Source organism: Bombina bombina, chromosome 3 (genome assembly GCF_027579735.1).
Source record: "Bombina bombina isolate aBomBom1 chromosome 3, aBomBom1.pri, whole genome shotgun sequence".
In the NCBI taxonomy this organism is placed as follows: Eukaryota; Metazoa; Chordata; class Amphibia; order Anura; family Bombinatoridae; genus Bombina; species Bombina bombina.
Window position 1 is genome coordinate 444,794,168 of NC_069501.1, and position 15,167 is coordinate 444,809,334.

At 36.6% G+C, this 15,167-nt stretch overlaps 1 protein-coding gene across 2 annotated transcripts in view; it reads left to right on the forward strand.

Moving 5' to 3' along the window:
* The window catches only part of MAGI3 (membrane associated guanylate kinase, WW and PDZ domain containing 3), a 592,065-nt gene that overhangs the window by 237,828 nt on the left and 339,070 nt on the right, over nt 1-15,167 (forward strand). For both annotated transcript variants that reach the window (XM_053706657.1, XM_053706658.1), the window contains exon 2: nt 9,436-9,552. In XM_053706657.1, coding sequence (XP_053562632.1) covers nt 9,436-9,552 — 117 coding nt within the window. The remainder of the gene's footprint in view (nt 1-9,435; nt 9,553-15,167) is intronic.

Consider the following 15,167-nt stretch of genomic DNA (forward strand, 5'->3'; position numbering starts at 1 on the left):
TGTGTGTTTAACCCCTGCAAAGATTTTTTTTCCCCCTCAAACCTATCTTTTACCATTGTTTCACCATGCAATTTATCTTTTCTCTTGCCTTTTCATACTGCATTGTGTCCATTTGTAACCCCCCTCACTATTATAAATAAAGTTATACAAATAATGTCCCCATGTAGTTAATGCCACCTGGACCAAAAAAAAAAAAAAACAGATTACTTGCAAGTCCTGGTCCCAGTGATATACTTTGCTGCCTTCAGACCACACTCATCTTTGTCCATTTTGGTTTCTGATTGACTACAATTATACTGTAAAGTTAAATCACCTACACAGCTAATTAGGTGCCCACCTAAGTGAAGGTGCTCCAAGGTTACCTAGTGACAAATCCAGTCATGGTTTTGAAAATGCTTAACTATACTCATTTGGGTTATGGTGGAAATATATGAAATTGAGGATTTTAACCTCATGCTTTTAAGTAAGTCATAGAATTATTATATAGAAAATTAGCAAATCTAGGCAAGTACCCCTGCCTGTTTTCCCCAAAAGTACTCTGTATACATTGTTACCAATGCACCAGAGAACTATGGGTAATATATGCAAATTGGATATGCAATATCTCATTTTTCATCCTCTGATTTTTAATAAAATTCAGTTAATAAATACACATTTTCTGATGTACACTGTATGTTAACATTTAATAAAGGGATATATTTACCATAATTATCTTATATATTAATTAATTTTACTATAATTAACTTTACAGTATTGCTTACATTGATGTTACAAATTTAACAACAACAAAAAAGCTGTGACAATACATTAACCCCTTAGTGACCGAGGACGTGCAGGGTACGTCTGAAAAAAAAAGGCAGTTAACGCCTGACGACGTACCCTGCACGTCCTCGGCTAAAGTGAGTGCTGGAAGCGATCAAGATCGCTTCCAGGCACTATTACAGTACTGCAGGGATGCCTCGATGTCTGGGCATCCCTGCAGTGCTGTTACGGAGTGCCGGGACCGGAGCGATCACTCCCCCTTGAGTGATCACTTCCGGTTTTGCTCCACGTGGAGCCCGGCAGTGCAGCAGAGCATCGGAAGCGATCGGACACGCTTCCGATGCTCTGCTAGTGTGCTAAGTGCCTCGGTGGGTCGAGGCACTTAGTTAGTGTATAAATAAACTTAAAAATGGGAATAAATAAATAAAATTTAAAATAAAAAAGCCCCACATATAGCGCCCCCCCCTCCCCCATGAGGCTTCCAAAATGGCGATGCCCGGTGCATCATGGGGCATCTGGGGGTGTCCCTAGCCTGTCTCACCATAGGGGCAAGCTAGGGTCACCCAATCTGAGCCTTCTTAGAAAAAAAAAAAAATAATAATAAAATACCCCATTTGTCTGATCATGTCAATATTTGTAAATATTGACTCTGATCAGTGTGGATCTCCCTCCCTCTCCTCACTTGCCATTTTGTTGGAGAAAGAGAGAGACCTGTATTTTAGCAGAGAGAGATTTATTTCTTTTATTTGTTAAAAAATTTAAAATCCAAAGGCTCTTTTCAGAGCCATTAACCCCTAGCTTGCCAGTGATCACTATAAATCACTGGCAGTAGCACAGCTGCACTTTTTTTTGCTGTCTGTGCATTTTTTTAGGGGTTAATTTTTGTTGTTGTATTTTTTTTAAAAAACTCAAAGGCTCCTTTCAGAGCCATTTAGCTAATTTAATTTAATTTAAAGACTATTTAATCCCTAGCTTGCCAGTGATCGCTATACATCACTGGCATTAGCATAGCTGTAATTTTTTGCTGTCTGTGCATTTTTTAGGGGTTAATTTTTGTTGTTGTAATTTTTAAAAACCTAAACGCTCCTTTCAGAGCCATTTAGCTAATTTAATTTAATTTAAATAGTATTTAACCCCTAGCTTGCCAGTGATCGCTATACATCACTGGCATTAGCATAGCTGTACTTTTTTGCTGTCTGTGAATTTTTTTAGGGGTTAATTTGTGTTGTTGTAATTTTTAAAAAAACCAAAGGCTCCTTTCAGAGCCATTTAGCTAATTTAATTTAATTTAAAGAGTATTTAACCCCTAGCTTGCCAGTGATCGCTATAAATCACTGGCATTAGCATAGCTCTACATTTTTGCTGTCTGTGCATTTTTTTAGGGGTTAATTTTTGTTGTTGTAATTTTTTAAAAACCTAAACGCTCCTTTCAGAGCCATTTAGCTAATTTAATTTGATTTAAAGAGTATTTAACCCCTAGCTTGCCAGTGATCGCTATAAATCACTGGCATTAGCATAGCTGTACTTTTTTTAAAAAAAACCCAAAGGCCATTTAGTTAATTAATTTTGGTTTTCTGTGACAGATACAAAAATGTCACAGAAAAGATATAGTGTTGAGGAGGCGTATGCCATCCTTGCGTCAGAGTCAGATGCCTCTATGTCTGACTCAGACCCCAATTTTGACCCTGCCATATGCTCAGATACATCATTAGATGCAGTCTCAACTGATAGTGATGTATCTGTGGCTGCTAGCCCCCCTGCCAGCCCCCCTGCTAGCCCCCCTGCCAGCCCCCCTGCTAGAAGGAGGCGTGTTGCTGCCATTGCCGCTGAAGAGTGGGTAACGCCTCATCTCCAGAGGCCAGATATCCCACCCTTCACAGCAAATGCTGGCATAAATATAGATGTGGCAGGTTTTAGCCCCCAACAGTTTCTGGAGGTGTTTCTGGGTGATGATGTATTGGGGAACATTGTCGCCCAAACTAATTTATATGCCCATCAGTACCGTGCTGCAAAGCCTGAAACATATTTGGCAAAGCAGCAATGGGCCCCCATCAATGTGCCAGAATTTAAAAAATTCTGGGCATTGACTATGCTGATGGGCATCATAAAGAAACCCTCCATTCGCTCCTACTGGAGCAGTAGCCCCATCTGCTCTACCCCCATTTTCTCCCAGAGTATGTCGAGGCAGAGATATGAAATGATTCTTCATTTCATGCACTTCAGCGACAACAGCCTGTGCCCCCCTAGGGAGCATCCCCAATTTGACAGGCTGTATAAAATCCGCCCCCTGATTACCCACTTTTCTAGCAGGTTTGCAGAGGCTTATACACCTGGAAGGAATATATGCGTTGATGAATCCCTGATGAAGTATAAGGGAAGGCTGGGATTCAAGCAGTATATTCCTTCCAAGCGCTCCAGGTATGGGGTAAAGGTGTATAAGCTCTGTGAGAGCGAGACTGGGTATACTCAGGCCTTCCGGGTGTATGAGGGAAAGGATAGCCACCTTGACCCTCCAGGTTGCCCAGAACATATGGGAACCACTGGCAAGATTGTCTGGGACCTGATATTACCCCTAATGAACAAAGGGTATCACTTGTACTTAGACAATTTTTATACAAGTGTCCTTTTGTTCAAGCTACTGTATTGCTTTGATACAGTAGCTTGCGGTACTATTAAAAAGAACCGCAAAGGTTTCCCAGGACAACTTGTACGCACCCGGCTACGAAGGGGGGAGACCTCTGCTCTGCGCCAAGAGGAGCTGTTGGCACTGAAGTACAGAGACAAGAAGGATGTATACCTTCTTACCACCATCCACACAGAGAGGACGGTGGCGGTCTCTGTACGTGGCAGAGCTGAGATCATAAGGAAGCCAGTGTGCATCAAATCTTATAACCGGCATATGGGTGGGGTTGATCTGGCAGATCAGCTGCTGCAGCCCTACCTAATTATGTGGAAGACAAGGGCCTGGTACAAAAAGGTTGCAATAAACCTAATGCAGATTGCAACCCACAACGCTTTTTTGTTGTTCAAAAAAGCAAACCCCGGAATGAAACTGACTTTTTTACAATTTCAGCTCCAGATCATTTCGGGGATTTTGTACCATGATGCACCTGCTCCCCGGGCGGTGATGGGAGAGAGCAGAGTTGGGGCTACTCATTTTATTTTTAAAATCCCCCCTACTGCCGCAAAGCAGAGACCACAAAAAAAATGCAGAGTCTGTACCAAGAGGGGGCAGAGAAGGGACACTGTATATCACTGTCCTGATTGCCCTGGACAGCCTGGACTCTGCATTGGGGACTGCTTCAAGCGGTACCATACAATGGTCAATTTTTAAAAAATAAATAAATTTGCTGTTATTTTTTTTTTGTTATGTTTACTGTTAAATTTTTTGTTATTTTTTTACTTTTAATGTGCCAGATTTTTACATTTCACTAATATATTTTTTTTTCTAAAATGGGGCTGTTCTTTTTTTTTTTTTTTACAAAAACCCCTGTCAAACCTATGCATGGGGACATAGGTGTACTCAGGGTGCCTAGCAGAAAACAACCTGTAGTATTTTTTTTGCACTAACTTACAACAGTCTCTCCTAAATCATAGTCAAAAAGCAATGTGTGTGTAAAAATGAAAATTGAAAAAATGCCACCATACACTTTCTCCAATTTTTTTAGCTAAAACAGTTACTTCAAATGCATCAAAGCACACCATATACAATACCTTGGGGTGTCAACATTTCAAAAATATGCACATTCATGGAAACAAATAAATTGGGGTATGTTAAAATACCCCCAAAAAGACAATAGGCAAAGAAAATATGTTAAATGTGAAAAAAAAATCACAAACGCATGTTGGACATTTGGCATTACACCCCCCGAACAAGCCAAGAAACTTATGTATAGGTGGTATCACTGTACTCAGGAGATGTTGGTGAACACATATTGGGGTCTTCTTTGGCAGTAACACATAACAGGAGCTGAGAATTCATGTCTAAAGTACAATGTGTGTGAAAAATAACACACAAAAAATGACTGCCTAATAGTTTGACAAAGAATTAGTGCATGGAAAGTGTTAAAATACCAGCATTTGAAATACCCTAGGGTGTCTACTTTTCAAAAATATATGGTTTGATGGGGGTAAATTACATTGGCCGGCTTCAGAAATGTCCTACATAGGACATGGGTGCATGGGATGTGAAAATTCCAAGTTGAAAAACTGGAATGCGCCCCCTAAAAATAAGGCCTTTTAGCCCCCAGAGAACCCAACACACCTATACATGGGTGGTATCACTGTACTCAGGAGATGTTGTTGAATACATATTGAGGTTTTTTTTGGCAGTAACACATAACAGGGACTGAGAATATATGCCTAAAGTACAATGTGTGTGAAAAATAATGCAAAAAAATGACTACCTAAAAGTTTGACAAAGACTAGTGGTTGAATTAGTGCATGGAAAGTGTTAAAATACCAGCATTTGAAATACCCTAGGGTGTCTACTTTTCAAAAATATATGGTTTGATGGGGGTAATTTACATTGGCCGGCTTCAGAAATGTCCCAAATAGGACATGGGTGCATGATGACAGATGTGAAAATTCCAAGTTGAAAAACTGGAATGCGCCCCCTAAAATTAAGGCCTTTTAGCCCCCAGAGAACCCAACACACCTATACATGGGGGGTATCACTGTACTCAGGAGATGTTGTTGAATACATATTGAGGTTTTTTTTGGCAGTAACACATAACAGGGACTGAGAATATATGCCTAAAGTACAATGTGTGTGAAAAATAATGCAAAAAAATGACTACCTAAAAGTTTGACAAAGACTAGTGGTTGAATTAGTGCATGGAAAGTGTTAAAATACCAGCATTTGAAATACCCTAGGGTGTCTACTTTTCAAAAATATATGGTTTGATGGGGGTAATTTACATTGGCCGGCTTCAGAAATGTCCCAAATAGGACATGGGTGCATGATGACAGATGTGAAAATTCCAAGTTGAAAAACTGGAATGCGCCCCCTAAAATTAAGGCCTTTTAGCCCCCAGAGAACCCGACACACCTATACATGGGGGGTATCACTGTACTCAGGAGATGTTGTTGAATACATATTGAGGTTTTTTTTGGCAGTAACACATAACAGGGACTGAGAATATATGCCTAAAGTACAATGTGTGTGAAAAATAATGCAAAAAAATGACTACCTAAAAGTTTGACAAAGACTAGTGGTTGAATTAGTGCATGGAAAGTGTTAAAATACCAGCATTTGAAATACCCTAGGGTGTCTACTTTTCAAAAATATATGGTTTGATGGGGGTAATTTACATTGGCCGGCTTCAGAAATGTCCCAAATAGGACATGGGTGCATGATGACAGATGTGAAAATTCCAAGTTGAAAAACTGGAATGCGCCCCCTAAAATTAAGGCCTTTTAGCCCCCAGAGAACCCAACACACCTATACATGGGGGGTATCACTGTACTCAGGAGATGTTGTTGAATACATATTGAGGTTTTTTTTGGCAGTATCACATAACAGGGACTGAGAATATATGCCTAAAGTACAATGTGTGTGAAAAATAATGCAAAAAAATGACTACCTAAAAGTTTGACAAAGACTAGTGGTTGAATTAGTGCATGGAAAGTGTTAAAATACCAGCATTTGAAATACCCTAGGGTGTCTACTTTTCAAAAATATATGGTTTGATGGGGGTAATTTACATTGGCCGGCTTCAGAAATGTCCCAAATAGGACATGGGTGCATGATGACAGATGTGAAAATTCCAAGTTGAAAAACTGGAATGCGCCCCCTAAAATTAAGGCCTTTTAGCCCCCAGAGAACCCGACACACCTATACATGGGGGGTATCACTGTACTCAGGAGATGTTGTTGAATACATATTGAGGGTTTTTTTGGCAGTAACACATAACAGGGACTGAGAATATATGCCTAAAGTACAATGTGTGTGAAAAATAATGCAAAAAAATGACTACCTAAAAGTTTGACAAAGACTAGTGGTTGAATTAGTGCATGGAAAGTGTTAAAATACCAGCATTTGAAATACCCTAGGGTGTCTACTTTTCAAAAATATATGGTTTGATGGGGGTAATTTACATTGGCCGGCTTCAGAAATGTCCCAAATAGGACATGGGTGCATGATGACAGATGTGAAAATTCCAAGTTGAAAAACTGGAATGCGCCCCCTAAAATTAAGGCCTTTTAGCCCCCAGAGAACCCAACACACCTATACATGGGGGGTATCACTGTACTCAGGAGATGTTGTTGAATACATATTGAGGTTTTTTTTGGCAGTATCACATAACAGGGACTGAGAATATATGCCTAAAGTACAATGTGTGTGAAAAATAATGCAAAAAAATGACTACCTAAAAGTTTGACAAAGACTAGTGGTTGAATTAGTGCATGGAAAGTGTTAAAATACCAGCATTTGAAATACCCTTGGGTGTCTACTTTCAAAAATATATGGTTTGATGGGGGTAATTTGCATTGTCCGGCTTCAGAAATGTCCCAAATAGGACATGGGTGCATGATGACAGATGTGAAAATTCCAAGTTGAAAAACTGGAATGCCCCCCCTAAAATTAAGGACTTTTAGCCCCCAGAGAACCCGACACACCTATACATGGGGGGTATCACTGTACTCAGGAGATGTTGTTGAATACATATTGAGGTGTTTTTGGTCAGTAACATATAACAGGAACTGAGAATCCATGCCTAAAGTACAATGCGTGTGAAAAATAACACACCAAAATGACTACCCAAAAGTTTGACAAAGACTGGTGGTTGAATTAGTGCATGCAAAGTGTTAAAATACCAGCATTTGAAATACCCTAGGGTGTCTACTTTTTAAAAATATATGGTTTGATGGGGGTAATTTGCATTGTCCGGCTTCAGAAATGTCCCAAATAGGACATGGGTGCATGACGACAGATGTGAAAATTCCAAATTAAAAAACTGGAATGCGCCCCCTAAAAATAAGGCCTTTTAGCCCCCAGAGAACCCAACAGACCTATACATGGGTGGTATCACTGTACTCAGGAGATGCTGCTGAAGACATATTGGGGTGTTATTTGGCAGTAACCCTTAACGTTCTCAGTAAATGTATTCTTGAATTGCTATTTTGTCAAAAAATCACCATTTTTTTTTTTTTTTTCAAACTTTGGCATAGATTGGTGGTAAAATAGTTGCATGGAAAGAGTCAAAATACTCCATGTTTAATACCTTAGGTTGTGTTCTTTTAAAAAATATATATATGTGAAGGGTTAATCAGGGATTCCTGACAGATATCAGTGTTCCAATGTAACTATCGCTAATTTTTTTAAAAATTTTTTGGAAATAGCAAAGTGCTACTTGTACTTATTGCCCTATAACTTGCAAAAAAAGCAAAGAACATGTAAACATTGAGTATTTCTAAACTCAGGACAAAATTTAGAAACTATTTAGCATGGGAGTTTTTTGGTAGTTGTTGAAGTGTAGGAGATTTTGAGGGTCAAAGTTAAAAAAGTGTGTTTTTTTCAATTTTTTCCTCATATTTTATAAAATTTTTTATAGTAAATTATAAGATATGATGAAAATAATGGTATCTTTAGAAAGTCCATTTAATGGCGAGAAAAACGGTATATAATGTGTGTGGGTACAGTAAATGAGTAAGAGGAAAATTACAGCTAAACACAAACACCGCAGAAATGTAAAAATAGCCTTGGTCCCAAACGGACAGAAAATGGAAAAGTGCTGCGGTCATTAAGGGGTTAAGGGGCCATGAAACATCTTGCAATTCAAAAATGTTCTATAGTACTGCAATAAATGAAAATATTGACCAAATGCCTTTTTTTGAAGGAGCCAATCCAGACTTATTGGAGAAGGCTAGTCTAGTCTAGCCACTGTTTTGCAGTATCTTATCACTTCTGCTAAGGCCAATAAGAGAAAAATAGTTAGCATGCTTAGGCTTGTGAAGTCTGCAGTGTGCACTTCCACCTCTCGGAATTGGAATTTTCTGAATGTTAAGAGTTAAATTACTTGAAAAGGATGCAGGTTTAATGAGTATCATTCCAAATGTGTTGGTGTTTTTCTATACAGAATTTAAAGGGACACTCAATAAAATTAAACTTTCATTATTCAGATAGAGCATGCAATTTTGAAACAACTTTTTAATTTACTTCCATTAACAAAATGTGCACAGTCTTTTTATATTTTAACTTTTTCAGTCACCAGCTCCTACTGAGCAAGTGCAAGAATAAGTGTGTATGCATTTGTGAATGGCTGATTGCTGTCACATGGTACGTGTATGCATTTGTGATTGGCTGATGGCTGTCACATGGTACAGGGGGAGTGGAAAAAGACATAAATTAAAATTGTCAGAAAAAAAATCTACTACTCATTTGAAGTTCAGACTAAGTGCTATTGCATTGTCTTGTTATCTTACATTTGCTGATTATGCAAATCTACTGTGTTGACTGGTCCTTTAAGCATTTTAAATTGCATTGTAAAAATGTTGCATGTTCCTTAAAACACTTGATGTTTTTTTCCTTTTATTGATATATTTACAATTTACATTGTGAGGTAACTTTTGTATAATGCACTGTGAACTGAGTTCGCACTGATTATATATAAAAAATAAACAAAAAAAACCCCCCAATAACTTAACCACTGTATTTCTTTATGGTTACAGGCAAAGTAATCAACAAAGACCTACGTCATTACCTGAGCCTCCAGTTCCAGAAGGGATCCATAGATCACAAACTCCAACAAGTAATTAGAGACAATCTCTACCTGAGAACAATACCTTGTAAGTAAAAATTGTGAGAACATTACTTTGTATAATAATTATTGGACTCCCTTTCATAAACAATATTATCTAGACAGGTTTTTTCTTTGCAGGTATAAACACAACGCCTGTTCAGTCTCCTATAGTGATGGGCAAATGTGCTGAAAGTATAATTTGTTTGTCTAAAAAATCGAATGTTAAGAATGAAAATCCATTAAAATTTGGTAATGAAATGTTATTAGTTTTCAAATGTTCATAATTAGATTGAGTATCTACATTCGAAATTTCAAATGTAACATTTGATTTAACAAATGCTATTCAGAAGTTCAATAGTTTATGAAAGGGAATTAAAAGGGACAGTCTACACCAAAATTGTTAGTTTAAAAAGATAGATAATTCCTTTACTACCCATTTCCCAGCTTTGTACAACCAACATTGATATATTAATACACTTTATAACATTTAAACCTCTAAATTTATGCCTGTTTCTAGGCCACTAAAGACAGCCTCTTATCACATGCTTTTTTATTTGCTTTTCACAACTAGAGACTAATTCATGTGGGTCATATAGATAACATTGTGCTCACTCCCGGAGTTGTGGACAACACGACACTAATTGGCTAAAATGCAAGTCATTCGATAATAAATAAATAGCCATGTGATCAGGTGGCTGTCAGAAGAGGCTTAGATACAAGGAATTCATAGAGGTAAAAAGTATATTAATATAACCATGTTGGCTGTGCAAAACTGGGGAATGGGTAATAAAGAGATTCTCTTTTTAAACAATACAAATTTTGGAGTACAATGTCCCTTTAATAAATTGATACAAATATATCAATTTGAATGTTTCTATTTCGAATATTGTATAATTTGAATATTACATTTAAAGAGAGCATTAGAAATATAGTATAACAATTCAAATTTTTCAAATATTTCATTATTTGATTTTAATTATTAGAAACATTTTAGATAGAGCATATGCATTTGTGATTGGCTGATGGCTGTCACATGATATATTGGGACTGGGAGTGGAATTAGACATAGCTTTGAAATTTGTCAGAAAAAAATCTACTACTCATTTGAAGTGCTATTGCATTGTCTTGTTATGTATTTGTTGATTAAGCAAATCTCCTGTATTTACTGATCCTTGAATTGAAAGCTGTAAACTACTGAATATCTTTAAACCTGTGCTTAAAGGGACAGTCAATTCCAAAAAAAAACTTTCATGGTTTAAATAGGGAATGTAATATTAAGTTACTTTCCAATTTACTTTTAGCACCAATTTTGCTTTGTTCTCTTGGTATTCTTAGTTGAAAGCTAAACCTAGGAAGGCTCATATGATAATTTCTAAGCCCTTGAAGGCCGCCTCTAATCACATGTTTTTGTATTTGCTTTTCACAACAGGGGAGAGCTAGTTCAGGTAAACCATATACATAACATTGGGATCACGCCTGTGAATAGTGGCAGACACTGCATTAATTGGCTAAAATGAAAGTCAATAGATAATAAATAAAATGTCATGTGATCAGAGGGCTGTCAGAAGATGCTTAGATACAAGGTAATCACAGAGCTAAAATGTTTATTAATATAACCATAGTGGATGTGCAAAACTGGGGAATGGGTAATAAAAGGATTATCTATCTTTTAAAACAACAATTCTGGTGTTCACTGTCCCTTTAATATAATATGTTTTTCTACTGGAAGTGAATAAAAAATTGTTGTAGTTCTAATATCCTGTAGTATATGGCAGATGTAATGTGATCTAATTTGTATGTTCATACTGCATTCATGTTTTAGAGATTATTTAGGTTTGCTTATATATTTACACTAATGATTAAAAAAATACTAATTTGAATTCAGCAAGTCTTTCACATAGTATTCCAATGACTAAAAAGCCTATTACATTTGATTTAACCATTCTTGCTCATAACATCCAAGCTATAAGAGTTATCTAAACATTAATGTACCCATTCACTCTACCTAAACTAATACAGAGGTGACTATGTTGCAGCATATGAACAGATTTTCTTTGTTTTTCTGCCTTATTGGAAGTATTCCAGGAAGAATAGATTACTAAAAAGCAGTTATCTACTCCTAACTATTGCAATTGTATCCTATACTAGTGAATGTATTGCTCATCCTGCTATATTTGATGATGCCAGTTAACAACATTTAGCAACAAAAAAAAAGTATATTTTCCCATGGAATAAAACAATGTATTTAGTACGTTTTCAGATAGAAAAATGGAGAAAATTGAAAAAGAATATATAATAATGCAGCTCCAACTGGCAGTGACCCTGGTAATTAAAACGGCTTCATGTTGGTCAGCAGAATTATCTCATGACAAATGCATAACCAGTGCATGGTGGTAGTATCTATATATAATAGATTTTTTTATTTTTTCAGTTTTGTTATAATGGTAGATTTATTTAAAGGGACAGTTAACTCAAAAATTGTTGTTGTTTAAAAAGATAGATAATCCCTTTATTACCTATACTCCAGTTTTGCACAGCCTCTGTCATTAACTTGTATCTAAGCCTGTTTTGTCAGCCCCTGATCAAATTACTTTTTATTTATTATCGACTTGAATTTTAGCTGTGTTGTGCAGAACCCACGGGTGTGAGCAAAATGTTATTTGTATGGCCCACATGAACTAGCTGTCTCCTCTCCTGTTGTGAAAAGCAAATAAAAGAGCATGTGATTAAGAGATGGTCTATAGTGGTTTAGAAACAGGCAGAAATTTAGAGGTTTAAATGTTATAAAATATATTAATATATCAATGTTGGTTGTGCAAATCTGGGGAATGGGTAGTAAAGGCGTTATCTATCTTTCTAAACAATACAAATTTTAGTGTTGACTGTCCCTTTAAGCTTGATACCAAAGGTATAGGTTTAGCTAATGTTTCCTGAAGAACTCATTGGTTGAGGCACTGGATAGCTGATACTAGTTCCAAAAGACATTATTACAAATTACAATTTGAGGCTGATATATACCTATGATTTTTTATTTGATTACTGTGGACCTTGAATAATACTGATTTATAAATCTTCATTGGTGACCAAGGGTACAAAGAAATTAAATACGGTAATGGTTAACAAAATTGCCAACTGCTTGGCTCTGAGTAGCACTCACTGAGTTTCTATCTCTGTCATAAATGCTAAAAAAAAGAATTACCTAAGTGGATATCTATTACATTGTCTTTTGATAGCTTCATTATAAAAAAAATACAGCCCATAGAGAGAGAAAAAATCTGTATAAAAAACTGTCCGAATTTAGCCAACTTTAGTCTCAAGGTCATCTAAGTTTGCTTAAAAACCAATCCACTTTGTGAGCAAGACTACCAGAGTCCAAATTGATATTGTATGTAAATAATTCAGCCCATTGACACTCCCACATTGGCCATCAAAAATGTGCCTACAGTTGGGCAAGTTTGACTATAAAACTCTGTTCCTGTTCTCCTTGGTGTACAGATGCGTCAAAAAGGGTTAAATTAGATTGTTTTAGTGGTATTTATAGGTGCATAGGAGCCAGCGTCCAATAACCACTGTCCATGTTCTGCTCAGGAGTGGCTCTGCAGGGTACGTGATTTTAACTCATGCCAAAGGGTATAGCGCAGTTAAACACAGAGAGGACAGGGATTCATTTATAAGTAAAATACATTAAAGGGACACTGAACCCAATTTTTCCCTTTGTGATTCAGATAGAGCATGACATTTTAAGCAACTTTCTAATTTACTCCTATTATACTCCTATTATCAAATTTTCTTCATTCTCTTGATATCTTTATTTGAAATGCAAGAATGTAAGTTTAGATGCCGGGCTATTTTTGGTGAACAACCTGGGTTGTTCTTGCTGATTGGTGGATAAATTCATTCGCCAATAAAAAAGTGCTGTCCAGATGTCTTAGATGCCTTTTTTTCAAATAAAGATAGCAAGAGAACGAAGAAAAATTGATAATAGGAGTAAATTGGAAAGTTGCTTAAAATTGCTGCTCTATCTGAATCACGAAAGAAAAAAATTGGGTTCAGTGTTCCTTTAACAACACACAGCGCTGTTTTTTTATTTATTTTTACAGTAGATTGTCCCTTTTTGAAGTTAATAGGTATAAAGGGATATGAAACCCCAAATTTGTATTTCATGCTTCAAATAGAGCATGTGATTTTAAATAACTTTTCTAATTTATTTCTATTATTAATTTTTCTTCATATCTTTTGTCGAAATGCAGAGACGTAAGCTCAGGAGCGTACGCACGTCTAGAGCACTATATGGCAGCAGTTTTGCAAGAATGGTATACGTAAGCAAGATCACTATTTCCTGCCTTTAGAGTGCTTCACACACCCTACCTAGCTTTCTCTTCAACCAAGAATGTCATGGGAACAAAGCAAATTTGGTAATAGGAGTAAAATGGAAACTTAGTAACATTTGGATGTTCTGTCCAAATCCCAAAATAAGTGTTTAGGTTACATTTCCCTTTAAATAAACCCCCTTCCACACATAAACACCCTTCTGTCAATATGGGAGGAGAGCTAAATGCATGTTCATTTGCTGCAGAGTGCTGAGGAACGCTGGTGACTTCATATAGTACTGTATCAGTAGGACCCAGGTCTCCCGACAATTCCGCTTCTGTATGTCTTATCACTCTATCAGTTACATTTAATAACGTATAACGGAAGTAACTAATAATGTATAGTAAGACGACGTTTATGGGAAAGCAGCATTTTGCAGTATGACTTTAGTAGTCCACAAAACACAACCTATTTCCCTTGTTCCATGCTGGATATTATAGAGGAAATCTGTGCTTCGGCTATAATAAAAGGTCAGTTAGGACGGTACCTCCTTTTTCTTCAATGATAATATGGGGGCAGCATGAGAATCCTCCGTGAGGCATCAGTTGCCCACATCTGATTCTTAAAGGGAAATTAAAACTGTTAGATACAAATATTGGAGTGGCTATTCTGTATATCCCACACTCTGCCTCTTTATTAAACAAATTATCCCAAATCTAATTTGTGAATACTAAAAAATCTAACATTTATAAAGAATTGGCGCACTAAATGCTGGTGTGGGTTTTGGATTTATGGCCCAGATATAGTATACTGGTGCCACACCAAAAAACAAATAAATGGCTATTTAATAAAAAATAGATCTCTATAACCCAGTTTCTCCGTTTAGGATATCTCCAATACTAAGGTAGTGATATGTTTTAGGAGACTGATAATAATAATGATACAAAATATATGATAATATAGCTGTTGAATATTTATTAAATTGTTTTTGAGAAATTTTAAATAACTTCACATGGACAATTAATATAAACAGTTAGTAGTTCATATAGACAATTTTTGTAAATGTATCAACCACACACACTAGAATTTTACACCGGTGTAATCAATCATACTAAACAGAAGTAGTTTCTAAAAACATCCAATCTAAATTAATCTACATATGACATGTTAAAAAAGGGGGGGCATGGGGGGCGTGTCCGTGCAGCGTTCCGGATCGGATTCATTTTCTGAAAGCTCCAAAAGAATTTTGATGATCCGCCGATTATTAATCACTAACAGCGAAGACAAGAACATAAAAATAGAAAGACCCATAGCCTTGGCACTTGGGGACCTAAATTATTCATATTTGCT